Source organism: Schistocerca cancellata, chromosome 7 (assembly GCF_023864275.1).
Source record: "Schistocerca cancellata isolate TAMUIC-IGC-003103 chromosome 7, iqSchCanc2.1, whole genome shotgun sequence".
Taxonomy (NCBI): domain Eukaryota; kingdom Metazoa; phylum Arthropoda; class Insecta; order Orthoptera; family Acrididae; genus Schistocerca; species Schistocerca cancellata.
The window spans coordinates 259,308,986-259,323,422 of NC_064632.1; the positions used below are offsets into that span (position 1 = coordinate 259,308,986).

Consider the following 14,437-nt stretch of genomic DNA (forward strand, 5'->3'; position numbering starts at 1 on the left):
TGCCACCCATCTGATTTTCATTCGAGTAGAACATCTAAAAACAGTAGTTTTTCTTCTCTCTTCGCCTCAGTAGTGAACTTGATGTTAGATTGTATATTATCCATAAGTCCATATGATCACTGAAAAGGTAAACAGCTTCAATTACTTGTGGCCAGATCATGAAGATGTTGCTAACACAGCAAAAGAAGCAAGATGGATGAGGATGAGCTGAATTCAATATGTTTTCTCCAAAGCATTCCATAATGAGATTAGCCATTGCCATGCACAGCGGCAGTCATTTAATGTCAGTTATTTAATGAAATTTACTATATGAAAAGTAGCTCTCTGTCAAATTATGGCAAATTAGTGATAGTCTTGGAAGGGAAGCAGTTACTTACTTATTGGTCAAGTCCTTCTAGAATCAGCCCATATGTGACCTGACTCCATTTTCCTCTATCCACCGCTTTTCTTCTCCAGTTTCTGACTACCATTGATTTAAGGTACTCTTCCATATCTTGAAGCAACTGTTTCCTCAGTCTTCTCTTCTCCTTCTTCTCTTCCTACAAACACATTCTTAACACTCAGAGTTTTTGGCATTCTCTGTACAAGACTAGCCAATATTATTCCTCTTTGCTTGGTTTTCACTACAGTATTCATATGTTCACAAAATGTCTGTAGCTATGAGTTTTTTTCTCATTCTCTGGCTTTCTTCCTCTCTCACTGTCCCAAATCTCCTTCTCAAAATTTTCCTTTCCTTTCCTACCTCAATAACCAACCTTCTTCCTTTGTAGTCATCACTCACCCTTCTGATTCATACATTACTATAGGTATTAACATAGTCAAATATATTTTGATTATCAAACAATGGAAAATCCAGGATGGAATGTAACAATATTATAAAACAACGAAAAGTCTGTCAGAAAGCGAGCTTGCAACCAACAAGGCCTTCATCAGAAACACACACACACATATATATACATATATAAAGAAAGTTGATGAGACTTACCAAACAAAAGCGCTGGCAGGTCGATAGACACACAAACAAACACAAAGACTATCCAAGACTAAGGTAAGTCTTTCCGCTCCCGGGATTGGAATGACTCCTTACCCTCTCCCTTAAAACCCAAATCCTTTTGTCTTTCCCTCTCCTTCCCTCTTTCCTGACGAGGCAACCGCTGGATGCGAAAGCTAGAATTTTGTGTGTATGTTTGTGTGTGTTTGTTTGTGTGTCTATCGACCTGCCAGCGCTTTTGTTTGAGAAGTCTCATCATCTTTCTTTTTAGATATATTTTTCCCACGTGGAATGTTTCCATATATATATATATATATATATATATATATATATATATATATATATATATATATATATATATATATATATATATATAAAAGAAAGATGATGAGACTTACCAAACAAAAGCGCTGGCAGGTCGATAGACACACAAACAAACACAAACATACACACAAAATCTAGCTTTCGCAACCAACGGTTGCCTCGTCAGGAAAGGGGGAAGGAGAAGGAAAGACAAAAGGATATGGGTTTTAAGGGAGAGGGTAAGGAGTCATTCCAATCCCGGGAGCGGAAAGACTTACCTTAGGGGGAAAAAAGGACAGGTATACACTCGCACACACACACATATTCATCCATGGATGGATGGATGGATGGATGGATGGATATGTGTGTGTGTGCGAGTGTATACCTGTCCTTTTTTCCCCCTAAGGTAAGTCTTTCCGCTCCCGGGATTGGAATGACTCCTTACCCTCTCCCTTAAAACCCATATCCTTTTGTCTTTCCTTCTCCTTCCCCCTTTCCTGACGAGGCAACCGTTGGTTGCGAAAGCTAGATTTTGTGTGTATGTTTGTGTTTGTTTGTGTGTCTATCGACCTGCCAGCGCTTTTGTTTGGTAAGTCTCATCATCTTTCTTTTTAAATATATTTTTCCCATGTGGAATGTTTCCTTCTATTATAACTATATATATATATATATATAACCCAAAGTTTGGTACAGATTTATTGATGACATCTTCATGATCTGGACTCACAGTGAAGAAGAACTCCAGAATTTCCTCTCCAACCTCAACTCCTTTGGTTCCATCAGAATCACTTGGTCCTACTCCAAATCCCATGCCACTTTCCTTGATGTTGACCTTCACCTGTCCAATGGCCAGCTTCACACGTCCGTCCACATCAAACCCACCAACAAGCAACAGTACCTCCATTACGACAGCTGCCACCCATTCCACATCAAACGGTCCCTTCCCTACAGCCTAGGTCTTCGTGGCAAACGAATCTGCTCCAGTCCGGAATCCCTGAAGCATTACACCAACAACCTGACAACAGCTTTCGCATCCCGCAACTACCCTCCCGACCTGGTACAGAAGCAAATAACCAGAGCCACTTCCTCATCCTCTCAAACCCAGAACCTCTCACAGAAGAACCACAAAAGTGCCCCACTTGTGACAGGATACTTTCCGGGACTGGATCAGATTCTGAATGTGGCTCTCCAGCAGGGATACGACTTCCTCAAATCCTGCCCTGAAATGAGATCCATCCTTCATGAAATCCTCCCCACTCTACCAAGAGTGTCTTTCCGCCGTCCACCTAACCTTCGTAACCTCTTAGTTCATCCCTATGAAATCCCCAAACCACCTTCCCTACCCTCTGTCTCCTACCCTTGTAACCGCCCCCGGTGTAAAACCTGTCCCATGCACCCTCCCACCACCACCTACTCCAGTCCTGTAACCCGGAAGGTGTACACAATCAAAGGCAGAGCCACGTGTGAAAGCACCCACGTGATCTACCAACTGACCTGCCTACACTGTGATGCATTCTATGTGGGAATGACCAGCAACAAACTGTCCATTCGCATGAATGGACACAGGCAGACAGTGTTTGTTGGTAATGAGGATCACCCTGTGGCTAAACATGCCTTGGTGCACGACCAGCACATCTTGGCGCAGTGTTACACCGTCCGGGTTATCTGGATACTTCCTACTAACACCAACCTATCCGAACTCCGGAGATGGAAACTTGCTCTTCAATATATCCTCTCTTCCCGTTATCCACCAGGCCTCAATCTCCGCTAATTTCAAGTTGCTGCCACTCATACCTCACCTGTCATTCAACAACATCTTTGCCTCTGCACTTCTGGCTCGACTGACATCTCTGCCCAAACTCTTTGTCTTTAAATATGTCTGCTTGTGTCTGTATATGTGTGGATGGATATGTGTGAGTGTGCGAGTGTATACCCGTCCTTTTTTCCCCATAAGGTAAGTCTTTCCGCTCCCGGGACTGGAATTACTCCTTACCCTCTCCCTTAAAACCCACATCCTTTCGTCTTTCCCTCTCCTTCCCTCTTTCCTGATGAGGCAACAGTTTGTTGCGAAAGCTTGAATTTTGTGTGTATGTTTGTGTTCGTTTGTGTGTGTGTCGACCTGCCAGCACTTTCATATATGACACACATGACCACAGTCTCTGGCTGCTGAAGCTTCAGCAGACAGCATTTGTGTGTGTGTGTGTGTGTGTGTGTGTGTGTGTGTGTGTCATTGTACCTATCTGCAACTCAGCATCTCTGCTATATGGTGAGTAGCAACTATCTTTTTCACAACATATTCTGATTTTTGTATTCCTGTTAACATTTCTGGACTTGAATATATTCTGCATGGAATAACAGCAACAGTTTCCACTTGCTTTACCTTCTTGAATTTCTCCTGCTGTCCTCTTATCTTTTGTTGCTAATGAACCAAGATATTTAAACTCTTCCACTCTTTGATATTGTTTCCCATTTATTTTTATTTAAGTCTCTCCTACATCCCTACTGGGATCTTCCATCACTATAATTTTGTTTTGCCTGTATTCACTTCCATTCATAACATCTGTGCCTTGCATCTAATGCAACATAATTATCCCTCAAAGCTTTGACATTCCTTGCAATTAATGCTACTTCATCAGAATATGCCAGTATCTGGACCTGCCTGTTAAATACTGTTCCCACTGAGTTTGTTGTTGGCATTTGACAAATTATCTTCTTTAGTGCTAAGTGACAGAGTAGCACAGAGATCACATCTGCCAGCCACAACCCTCCCTGCAAGGAACACTCCTGATAACTTCTGTTCAATTCTGACCTTGCAAAATGTTGCTTTCATTGTCATCTCCAACAACCTCACTAATTTTAGCAGGATTCTAAAATCTTTCGTACTTTGGAGAATCTTATTTCTGTCTAGAGAGCCATATGCTTGTTTAAAATCAATGTACAACTGAGGCAGCTGCTTGTCATACACATAAAATTTCTCTAGCACTTTTCTCCATAAAAATACCTCGTCCACTGTGGATCTATTTCTCCTAAATCCAAACTGATAATCTTCCAGTATGTTTCTCACCCAGCATTCTTGTGAGAGGCTAAAATGTTACTAAACAACTTTCACCTAATATCCAAAAGAGTGATACTACTGCTCTTTTGCTTATCATCTTTCTTATGTGGTGAACAGATTATTTCCATGCTCCAACCCTTAGGCATTTCTTCCTTTATACATATTTCCCTTGTTAATTAATTTTCTTCACCCCAAATTTTTATAATTCAGCCTGTATGCCGTCTTCTTGTGCTGCCTTAATATTCTCATAAGTTTTTAATTGCATTCTTTGCTTCTTCTAAGACTGGTAGTTTGACTTCCTGCTCCTGCTTGTAATTCTAATTCCAATTCTGAATCCAGTTCCTCCTCTTTCTCATAGTAGCTTCTCTAGATGGCATTCACTGTGTACAATGTTCCCACAAAGAGAAAAGTTATATGACAGTCTAGTGTTTTGTAGAAATATTCTTGAATTAATGCTTCACAGAGTTCTTTTCACAACACATTTGTATTCAGCCCCAAGCTTTAGATGAGTTCCTCTGCCATCATCATCATCACCACCACCAGAAGATTCCAGTAGGCTGTTAGGTACTTTATATAGCTGGCCAAATTATGTCACAAAGATTTCATAAAGTCACGGAACTTCCTTGTGTCAATGCTTATGACTGAAGAACATTGGTAGCAATGCTGATTTTGTTAGATGGTGGATGACTCAACTGATTTTTCATTTGCCTTTCAGCATCAAGCACCCATTACCATGTTCCATTAACGATGTAACCACCATCACAGTTAAAGCTGTTACACATTCTTTGATGACAGAATCCCAATAGATGGAAGTGTGGGATAATATTACTGTTTGAACAAATATAATCGTGTTTGTTCACAGGCTGTGTCCAGTAACACCAGATTTGTCAAAATTGTGACATTTAAATGTGGCATCAGTGCTCTGTGCAGCGTTCTGAAATTATTCATATTGACTGACAATGACACATACACTGGTTGTCTTTGAGAGTATTGTTTATTCTACTTTAAAATGGCACTACAAGTGAGTAGATTAAATTGTTTTTGCAGGTATGTATTTAATTTAGATGATAGGCATTTACTTGATGTGGAAAAACACAGGTAAATGCCAACAATGAAAATGTTTTGGGCTCAAAAGTACTTAATAATTATGTATTTCCATCCTCTGAATTAAAAAATCAACATAAAAATGACAGATTAGCTCTTGCTTTGGAGATAGAGTGACATTTCATTTTTATAGTCAACATTTTCAGTTTGGGGCAAAGTTTGTTTTCGAAGTTGGCACACTTGTACAATAACAAAACACAAATGCTCTTACGCTGTTTGTATGTCATAAACATAGATACTGTTGCTGTGACTGTGAGTTTTATATAGTTTTTGCTGCAATTAAAGCTGAATTACTGGTTTGAAAGTGATTTTGTACGGAAAAATTCATAAAAATGCCACAAAAAGGTGTAAATATGACTAATAATTATTGTTACATTTCTGGTGAAATAACATTTTCCTCACAGAAACGCAATCTGACACCTCTTGTGAAGGCTGCCTATCAGCATTATTTCAGAATGAAAGTAGGAGCCAGGATAAGTCTTGCGCTCCACATATATGTTGCAATGCATGTTTGGTTACACTGTGAGAATGGCTGAAAAATAAGAAACAATCTATGGCTTTTGCTGTGCCTATGGTTTGGCAGGAGCCTACAAACTGTACAGGTGACTGCTATTTCTGCTTGACTCCACCTATAAGGGCAGGATTGTCTATGAAGAAAAGAAGAGCAGTTCAGTACCGGAATCTTCAATCTGTTAGTCGACCCATTCCACATTCAGATAGTTTACCAGTTCTTACTCTACCCAAAAATTGTGTGTTTGAAGCAGAAAATGAAAACAGTGTGGAACAAGAAGAAGAAGAACCAAACAAGCCTTCCACATCCCGTGACCCTGATTTTGAGGGAAAAGATACCGCACAGACCAAGTCAAGAGGAGTTGAGTGATCTTATTAAAGACCTTGACCTGTCAAAGGAGAAGGCAGAAATTCTTAGGTCTTGACTAAAGCAATGGAATCTTCTCGAAAGTAATGTCACAGTCTCACAGTACAGGAAACATCACATGGAACTGCTTCCCTTTTTGGAGAAGAAAAACAATCTTGTTGTTTGCTGTGACATTAATGACTTAATGAAATCTTTGAATTTGAACCATGATCCAACTGTATGGAGGCTATTCATAGACTCCTCCACACTTACTGTGAAAGCTGTGTTACTTCAGGATGACAACCGTCTTCTTTCTATTCCTATTCGTCATGCATTTCACATGAAGGAGACATATGCAAATATTACAGCCCTCTTGGACTCAATCAAATATCATGAGCACAAATGGGAGATCTATGGTGATCTAAAAATAATTTCCATACTCTTAGGAATGCAAATGAGGTACACAAAACATTGTTGCTTCTTATTTATGTGGGACAGTAGGGCTAGGAAATCACATTATACTAAAGCAGACTGGCCTGCAAGAAATCTTAACCCTAGCAAGAAAAATGTCATGGACCCAAAAGATTTTCTTCTTCCACCCCTTCAAGCCGGGTTTGATGAAAAATTGTGTCAAAGGTATGAACGAAGAAGGATGGCCCTTTAAGTACAAAAGAGAGAAAATTCCGAAATTAAGGTATGCAAAAGTAACGAAGGTATTTTTATTGGGTCACAAATTCGAGAACTTGTAAAGGATCTAGCATTCGATCAGATTTTGAAGGGGAAAGAAAAGAAAGCCTGGGAAGACTTCAACGGAGTTGCTCATGGATTTTTAGGCAACAAAAGCAATGATAACTACACTCTGTTGGTGACAGTGCTGTTGCAAAAATACCATAACCTTGGATGCAGCAAGTCCCTTAAAATCTATTTTCTCCACTCCCACCCAGACTTTTCCCTCCTAGTTGTGGAGCTGTCAGTGATGAACATGGAGAAAGATTCTTCCAGGACATTTCTGTTACGGAACAAAGATATCAGAGCCATTGGAATTAAGCATTGCTTGCAGATTACTGTTGGTGTTTGTGTAGGGATGTTCTGGAACTCAGTTAGAAGAGACAAGGTAAAGACAATGACCTCATGTAGCCACCACATGATTCTCTTCAGACCCAACCATCTGCGAGGCATTATTCTGGCTATTTAAAACTCTTAAAATGTAACTACCATTTTAAAAAATTCAGACACACTTTCAATGTTGTTAGCATATGTAATTAAAATGTATCTTTTTCTCTTAATCTGTTACTATGAAATACTTCCACCTAGTGTGGAACCATGAACCATGGACCATGTCGTTGGTGGGGAGGCTTGCGTGCCTCAGTGATACAGATGGCCATACTGTAGGTGCAACCACAACGGAGGGGTATCTGTTCAGAGGCCAGACAAACGTGTGGTTCCTGAAGAGGGCCAGCAGCCTTTTCAGTAGTTGCAGGGGCAACAGTCTGGATGATTGACTGATCTGGCCTTGTAACACTAACCAAAACGGCCTTGCTGTGCTGGTACTGCAAACGGCTGAAAGCAAGGGGAAACTACAGCCGTAATTTTTACCAAGGGCATGCAGCTTTACTGTATGGTTTAATGATGATGGTGTCCTCTTGGGTAAAATATTCCGGAGGTAAAAAAGTCCCCCATTCGGATCTCCGGGCGGGGACTACTCAAGAGGACGTCGTTATCAGGAGAAAGAAAACTGGCGTTCTACAGATCGGAGCGTGGATTGTCAGATCGCTTAACCGGGCAGGTAGGTTAGAAAATTTAAAAAGGGAAATGGATAGGTTAAAGCTAGATATAATAGGAATTAGTGAAGTTCGGTGGCAGAAGGAACAAGACTTTTAGTCAGGTGAATACAGGGTTATAAATACAAAATCAAATAGGTGTAATGCAGGAGTAGGTGTAATAATGAATAAAAAATAGGAGTACAGGTAAGCTACTACAAACAGCATAGTGAACGCATTATTGTGGCCAAGACAGATACGAAGCCCATGCATACCACAGTAGTACAAGTTTATGTGCCAACTAGCTCTGCAGATGATGAAGAAATTAATGAAATGTATGATGAGATAAAAGAAAGTATTCAGGAAGTGAAGGGAGATGAAAATCTAATAGTCATGGGTGACTGGAATTCGAGAGTAGGAAAAGGGAGAGAGGGAAACATAGTGGGTGAATATGGATTGGGGGAGAGAAATGAAAGAGGAAGCCGTCTGGTAGAATTTTGCACAGAGCATAACTTAATCATAGCTAACACTTGGTTCAAGAATCATAAAAGAAGGTTGTATACATGGAAGAATCCTGGAGATACTAGAAGGTATCAGATAGATTATATAATGGTAAGGCAGAGATTTAGGAACCAGGTTTTAAGTTGTAAGACATTTCCAGGGGCAGATGTGGACTCTGACCACAATCTATTGGTTATGAACTGTAAATTAAAACTGAAGAAACTGCAAAAAAGGTAGGAATTTAAGGAGATGGGACCTGGATAAACTGAAAGAACCAGAGATTGTGCAGAGTTACAGGGAGAGCATAAGGGAACAATTGACAGGAATGGGGGAAAGAAATACAGTAGAAGAAGAATGGGTAGCTCTGAGGGATGAAGTAGTGAAGGCAGCAGAGGATCAAGCAGGTAAAAAGACGAGGGCTAGTAGAAACCCTTGGGTAACAGAAGAAATATTGAATTTAATTGATGAAAGGAGAAAATATAAAAATACAGTAAATGAAGCAGGCAAAAAGGAATACAAACGTCTCAAAAATTAGATCGACAGGAAGTGCAAAATGGCTAAGCAGGGGTGTCTAGAGGACAAATGTAAGGATGTAGAGGCTTATCTCACTAGGGGCAAGATAGATACTGCCTACAGGAAAATTAAAGAGACCTTTGGAGAAAAGAGAGCCACTTGTATGAATATCAAGAGCTCAGATGGAAACCCAGTTCTTAGCAAAGAAGGGAAAACAGAAAGGTGGAAGGAGTATATAGAGGGTCTATACAAGGGCGATGTACTTGAGGACAATATTATGGAAATGGAAGAGGATGTAGAAGAAGATGACATGGGAGATACGATATTGCGTGAAGAGTTTGACAGAGCACTGAAAGACCCGAGTCGAAACAAGGCCCCGGGAGTAGACAACATTCCATTGGAACTACTGACAGCCTTGGGAGAGCCAGTCCTGACAAAACTCTATCATCTGGTGAGAAAGATGTATGAGACAGGTGAAATACCCTCAGACTTCAAGAAGAATATAATAATTCCAATCCCAAAGAAAGCAGGTGTTGACAGATGTGAAAATTACCGAACTATCAGTTTAATAAGCCACGGCTGCGAAATACTAACGCGAATTCTTTACAGATGAATGGAAAAACTGGTAGAAGCCGACCTCGGGGAAGATCAGTTTGGATTCCGTAAAAATGTTGGAACACGTGAGGCAATACTGACCCTACAACTTATTTTAGAAGAAAGATTAAGGAAAGGCAAACCTACGTTTCTAGCATTTGTAGACTTAGAGAAAGCTTTTGACAATTTTGACTGGAATACTCTCTTTCAAATTCTGAAAGTGGCAGGGGTAAAATACAGGGAGCAAAAGGCTATTTACAATTTGTACAGAAACCAGATGGCAGTTATAAGAGTCGAGGGACATGAAAGGGAAGCAGTGGTTGGGAAGGGTGTGAGACAGGGTTGTAGCCTCTCCCCAATGTTATTCAATCTGTATATTGAGCAAGCAGTGAAGGAAACAAAAGAAAAATTCGGAGTAGGTATTAAAATCCATGGAGAAGAAATAAAAACTTTGAGGTTTGCCGATGACATTGTAATTCTGTCAGAGACAGCAAAGGACTTGGAAGAGCAGTTGAACGGAATGGACAGTGTCTTGAAAGGAGGATATAAGATGAACATCAACAAAAGCAAAACGAGGATAAAGGAATGTAGTTGAATTAAGTCGGGTGATGCTGAGGGAATTAGATTAGGAAATGAGACACTTAAAGTAGTAAAGGAGTTTTGCTATTTGGGGAGCAAGATAACTGATTTTGGTCGAAGTGGAGAGGATATAAAATGTAGACTGGCAATGGCATGGAAAGTGTTTCTGAAGAAGAGAAATTTGTCAACATCGAGAATAGATTTAAGTGTCATGAAGTCGTTTCTGAAAGTATTTGTATGGACTGTAGCCATGTATGGAAGTGAAACATGGACAATAAATAGATTGGACAAGAAGAGAATAGAAGCTTTTGAAATGTGGTGCTACAGAAGAATGCTGAAGATTAGATGGGTAGATCACATAACTAATGAGGAGGTATTGAATAGGATTGGGGAGAAGAGGAGTTTGTGGCACAACTTGACAAGAAGAAGAGACCGGTTGGTAGGACATGTTCTGAGGCTTCAAGGGATCACAAATTTAGCATTGGAGGGCAGCGTGGAGGGTAAAAATTGTAGAGAACGACCAAGAGATGGATACACTAAACAGATTCAGAAGGATGTAGGTTGCAGTAAGTACTGGGAGATGAAGAAGCTTGCACAGGATAGAGTAGCATGGAGAGCTGCATCAAACCAGTCTCAGGACTGGAGACCACCACCACAACAAAAACAACAACAACAACAGTGTGTATCACAGAAACTAGAGCTGTGAAAAATTTTTCATCATCACATTCATTTTTCACGATCCAAAATTAGTAAGAATTGACTCAGGAAGTGCAGGAAACATTCAAAAAAATTGTTGTTGCATGTGTAATTAACTTTAGAGTGTATTTCGTAAAATGATAATACATTTTCTCAAATTTAACAAACTTTCAGTTTCAATTTATTAAGAGATTAAATTATTGCTCTTGGCATAAATATGCAAATCAACAAAATGTTGCTAATTTATTCATTAATTTTTGCTGCATTTTGCCAGTGGTACACAATGAACTGTTCACCTTAAATATTAAATGGAAAAAATCACAGTGGAACACATGAGGTGCTTTGGTAATTCATGTCCTGCAATTTTCATTTGCCAACACACTATAGAATCCAGTAATGCAGTATGTTAGGTGGTACATTCATTTACACATATATCCTGACGAAGGTACAGTAATATGGGAATGGAGACAACTGAAACACATTTAAGAACAGCCAGAGTGTCAAATCTACTGAGGAGAATTGTACCTAAAGTGGTGTTGTCATTTACATCCCATGGCAAGAAACACTGGTGAAGAGTAATAATGGATAAAAAACAGTCCCCAGAGATTAGGAACACTAAATAATAACAAGATTTGCAAAGCAGAAATTCAGGGTTGCCACAAGTTTCCCCAAGTGAAATTCCCTGATTTCCAGACAAGTTTTAAAACTTTTCCCTGACAGATTCTGAGGGGTAAGTAAAGACATAAGTTGACAAAAAAAGTAAGGACTTCTGTATATCCCCTGTGTGAGTGTAAATCTTAAGTACTAACATCAACATCTTTTGTAATGAACTGTTTTTAAATGGAGAAAGCAAGCCAGATGGTATGAGTATTTCATTAAGACCACTGTTTTTATTTTATTTCAATAAAATGAAACATGTTTGGTAACAAAAATGCACATTTCCTTGGAGTCACAAGACAGATGTAAAATACCTTCACTGTTTTCAGAAATAACCTCAGAAAAAATTAGGCCTCTTGAAAGAAGTGTATAAGGCAGGAAAGAGTTGTGTAAGCCAACACTGTAGGTGACCACCAATAAAATGTTGGTTCTACTATGTTTGTTACTATCGGTTATCAGTCACTGTGTTATGTCTATTACTTTACAGATATTGTGCAATTTTTCTTTCAAGAAATATATGAGTACATAGCGTAAAAAACTGCCAGCAACTGAAAAAAATTTTCTTATTCTTATCGTCCATACTTTCTAATACATAATTTTTTTTAAAGTTCCAAAATGTACTAGAATAAATAAAATATATATAAAACACTGCACCACACAATGTACTTGCAGTGAGACAGTCGCAGTTCCTGAAATCCATCGCCCGTGGCCTCTGGTCTGTCAAGGAGTACCACAGTCCTGGGTCATTGGATAAACCACAAAAATCCATCGCATTATGCCACATACAAACAGACCCAGCCTGCAGGCAGATCAGTGAGACTTGATCCAATGGGCAGAGCTTGTACATTAGTGGGAAATGAAGGGCTTCAGATCGGCAGGCCCAATCCGTTAGAGATACCCGCAGGAATGGCCTCGGTTTTGGCCCATCATGGAAATCCAGTCATGTGACTGGCTATTTACGTTTTACAGACACCATGCTGATGAAATGAGACTGTGGTGATCAATCCTTGCAACATATAGCTTGGACAAATACTCTGAGAATCAGTAGTAATGAGGATAGGTAGCAACTCACAATAAAGATGACTGCTGAGCCACAGACAGAAAAGACAATCACACTCTCACAGCTAAATTTTGGCCATAGCCTTTGTCAGAAAACAAGAGTGCACACACATTCACACAGTCACTCAGGCACAGCTCATGCATACATGACCACTGTCTCCGGCTGCTGTGTCAACAATCTCTGAGAATCAGGTCCAAACAAACTACTACTCATGCCTCCCTTCCCTACTAGGCTAGCGACAAGAAATGGTGACAGCACTGACTGAAAGCTAAGGGGAATGGCAAGAAGGGGAGAAGCAGTAGGAATGAGGGAGTACGGAATCGGTGCACATACTCAGCTGTGCCCAGCCAGCGACAATTCATGACATCTCAGTAAACAAACTATTTCATCTACTGAGACAAAAATGGGAATTTTCCAGCATTTTTTTTTCTTCAAATTTCTGTGATATTTCCATGATTTCCCTGACATGTTTGAAATCCCCTGATTTCCACGACTTGTAACAACACTGAAAATCATAGATTTAAGGTTACATGTGCCAAAGACTATATCCCAACACAATTTGTTCAATACACCTTTATAAATAGATCAAGTATCAAACAACTTGTAGAAAGCACAGTCATTCAAGACTCAAATTCTCACTTTTCTTCACCTCTTTGTACTTTACATAATGCTGTATTTCGCTCTAAAATCATAGAGACAGATCAACACGAGAAAATACAAAACAGGATATAGCTGATTACAATTCATGACGCACAGCATTCATTCAGTAGCAGATTGTTATGCCAAGACTTTCTTACCTGGCAGGAATTTAGACTTATCTCAAGCTGAGGTGTCACTGAAAGTGGTTTTTCCTGCTGTCTACCCTGAAAAAAGTAGAAAAAAATAATCATGATTATAAATGACAGCAACACATCACTTTAATTGCAGAGAAGACCTCTTACTGTTCCATTTACTAAATATTCAAAGTACTCTCAGAAGCATTACACAACATTAATAAGTGAGTGCTACACATGATTTTACTATATTGAAATATGCATCTACACCAAATTATGTAACTTTATTTTCCTTTGTTTGATTGTAAGTTGGTTGTAGTGTTTCTGGCAGTGATGGTGATGGTGGTGGTGGAGTTGATAATATTAATAATGTTGACGGTGTTGGTGATTATTTGTATATAAGACCATAAGAGTTTATTGGACAATAGCTCAAACTATTTCTTGTTTATTTAAGCAATTTGTTTTGTTGTAGCTCCTTCTGTTACTTATTTGTCACCAGAGGAGTCAAAATAAAACAAATTACCCATATCACACATGCTGCACACGATGAGCCACAGTGGTGCATGACTTACAGTAAACACCGTCAACAAGGCCACAAAACTTTGTACACATGAGCAAGTAACATGAACAGTCACTTCTCTTATAAAATCTGGTCACAAGAAATAAACAGATAAATTAAATAAAGGTCTACAACAACAGCACTACAATTCCAGATACAGTATTCTGGTGCAGATTTCCATTTACATTACACTACACTACATTACTGTGACATACACAGTGCACTTTCATTTAATAATTCCCATCCAAGTAACATTAATTTTTGCAATATAAATGGAAATTATTACTTTAAAATGTTCAAGAGTAACTATCTGATATATGAAAAGCAACCTGTTACAATCTGGCACACAGACAGCATTAAGTGCACTTGTTTGTGAATAATGGGACAAGGTTCTACACAAATTTGATTAGAACAACTTCTTCCCATCAGTTTGACT

At 39.3% G+C, this 14,437-nt stretch overlaps 1 protein-coding gene across 1 annotated transcript in view; it reads right to left on the reverse strand.

Moving 5' to 3' along the window:
- The window catches only part of LOC126092181 (uncharacterized), a 216,064-nt gene that overhangs the window by 19,334 nt on the left and 182,293 nt on the right, over positions 1 to 14,437 (reverse strand). Inside the window, exon 9 of the mRNA XM_049907656.1 lies at positions 13,467 to 13,532. Within this exon, the coding sequence (XP_049763613.1) occupies positions 13,467 to 13,532 (66 nt within the window). The remainder of the gene's footprint in view (positions 1 to 13,466; positions 13,533 to 14,437) is intronic.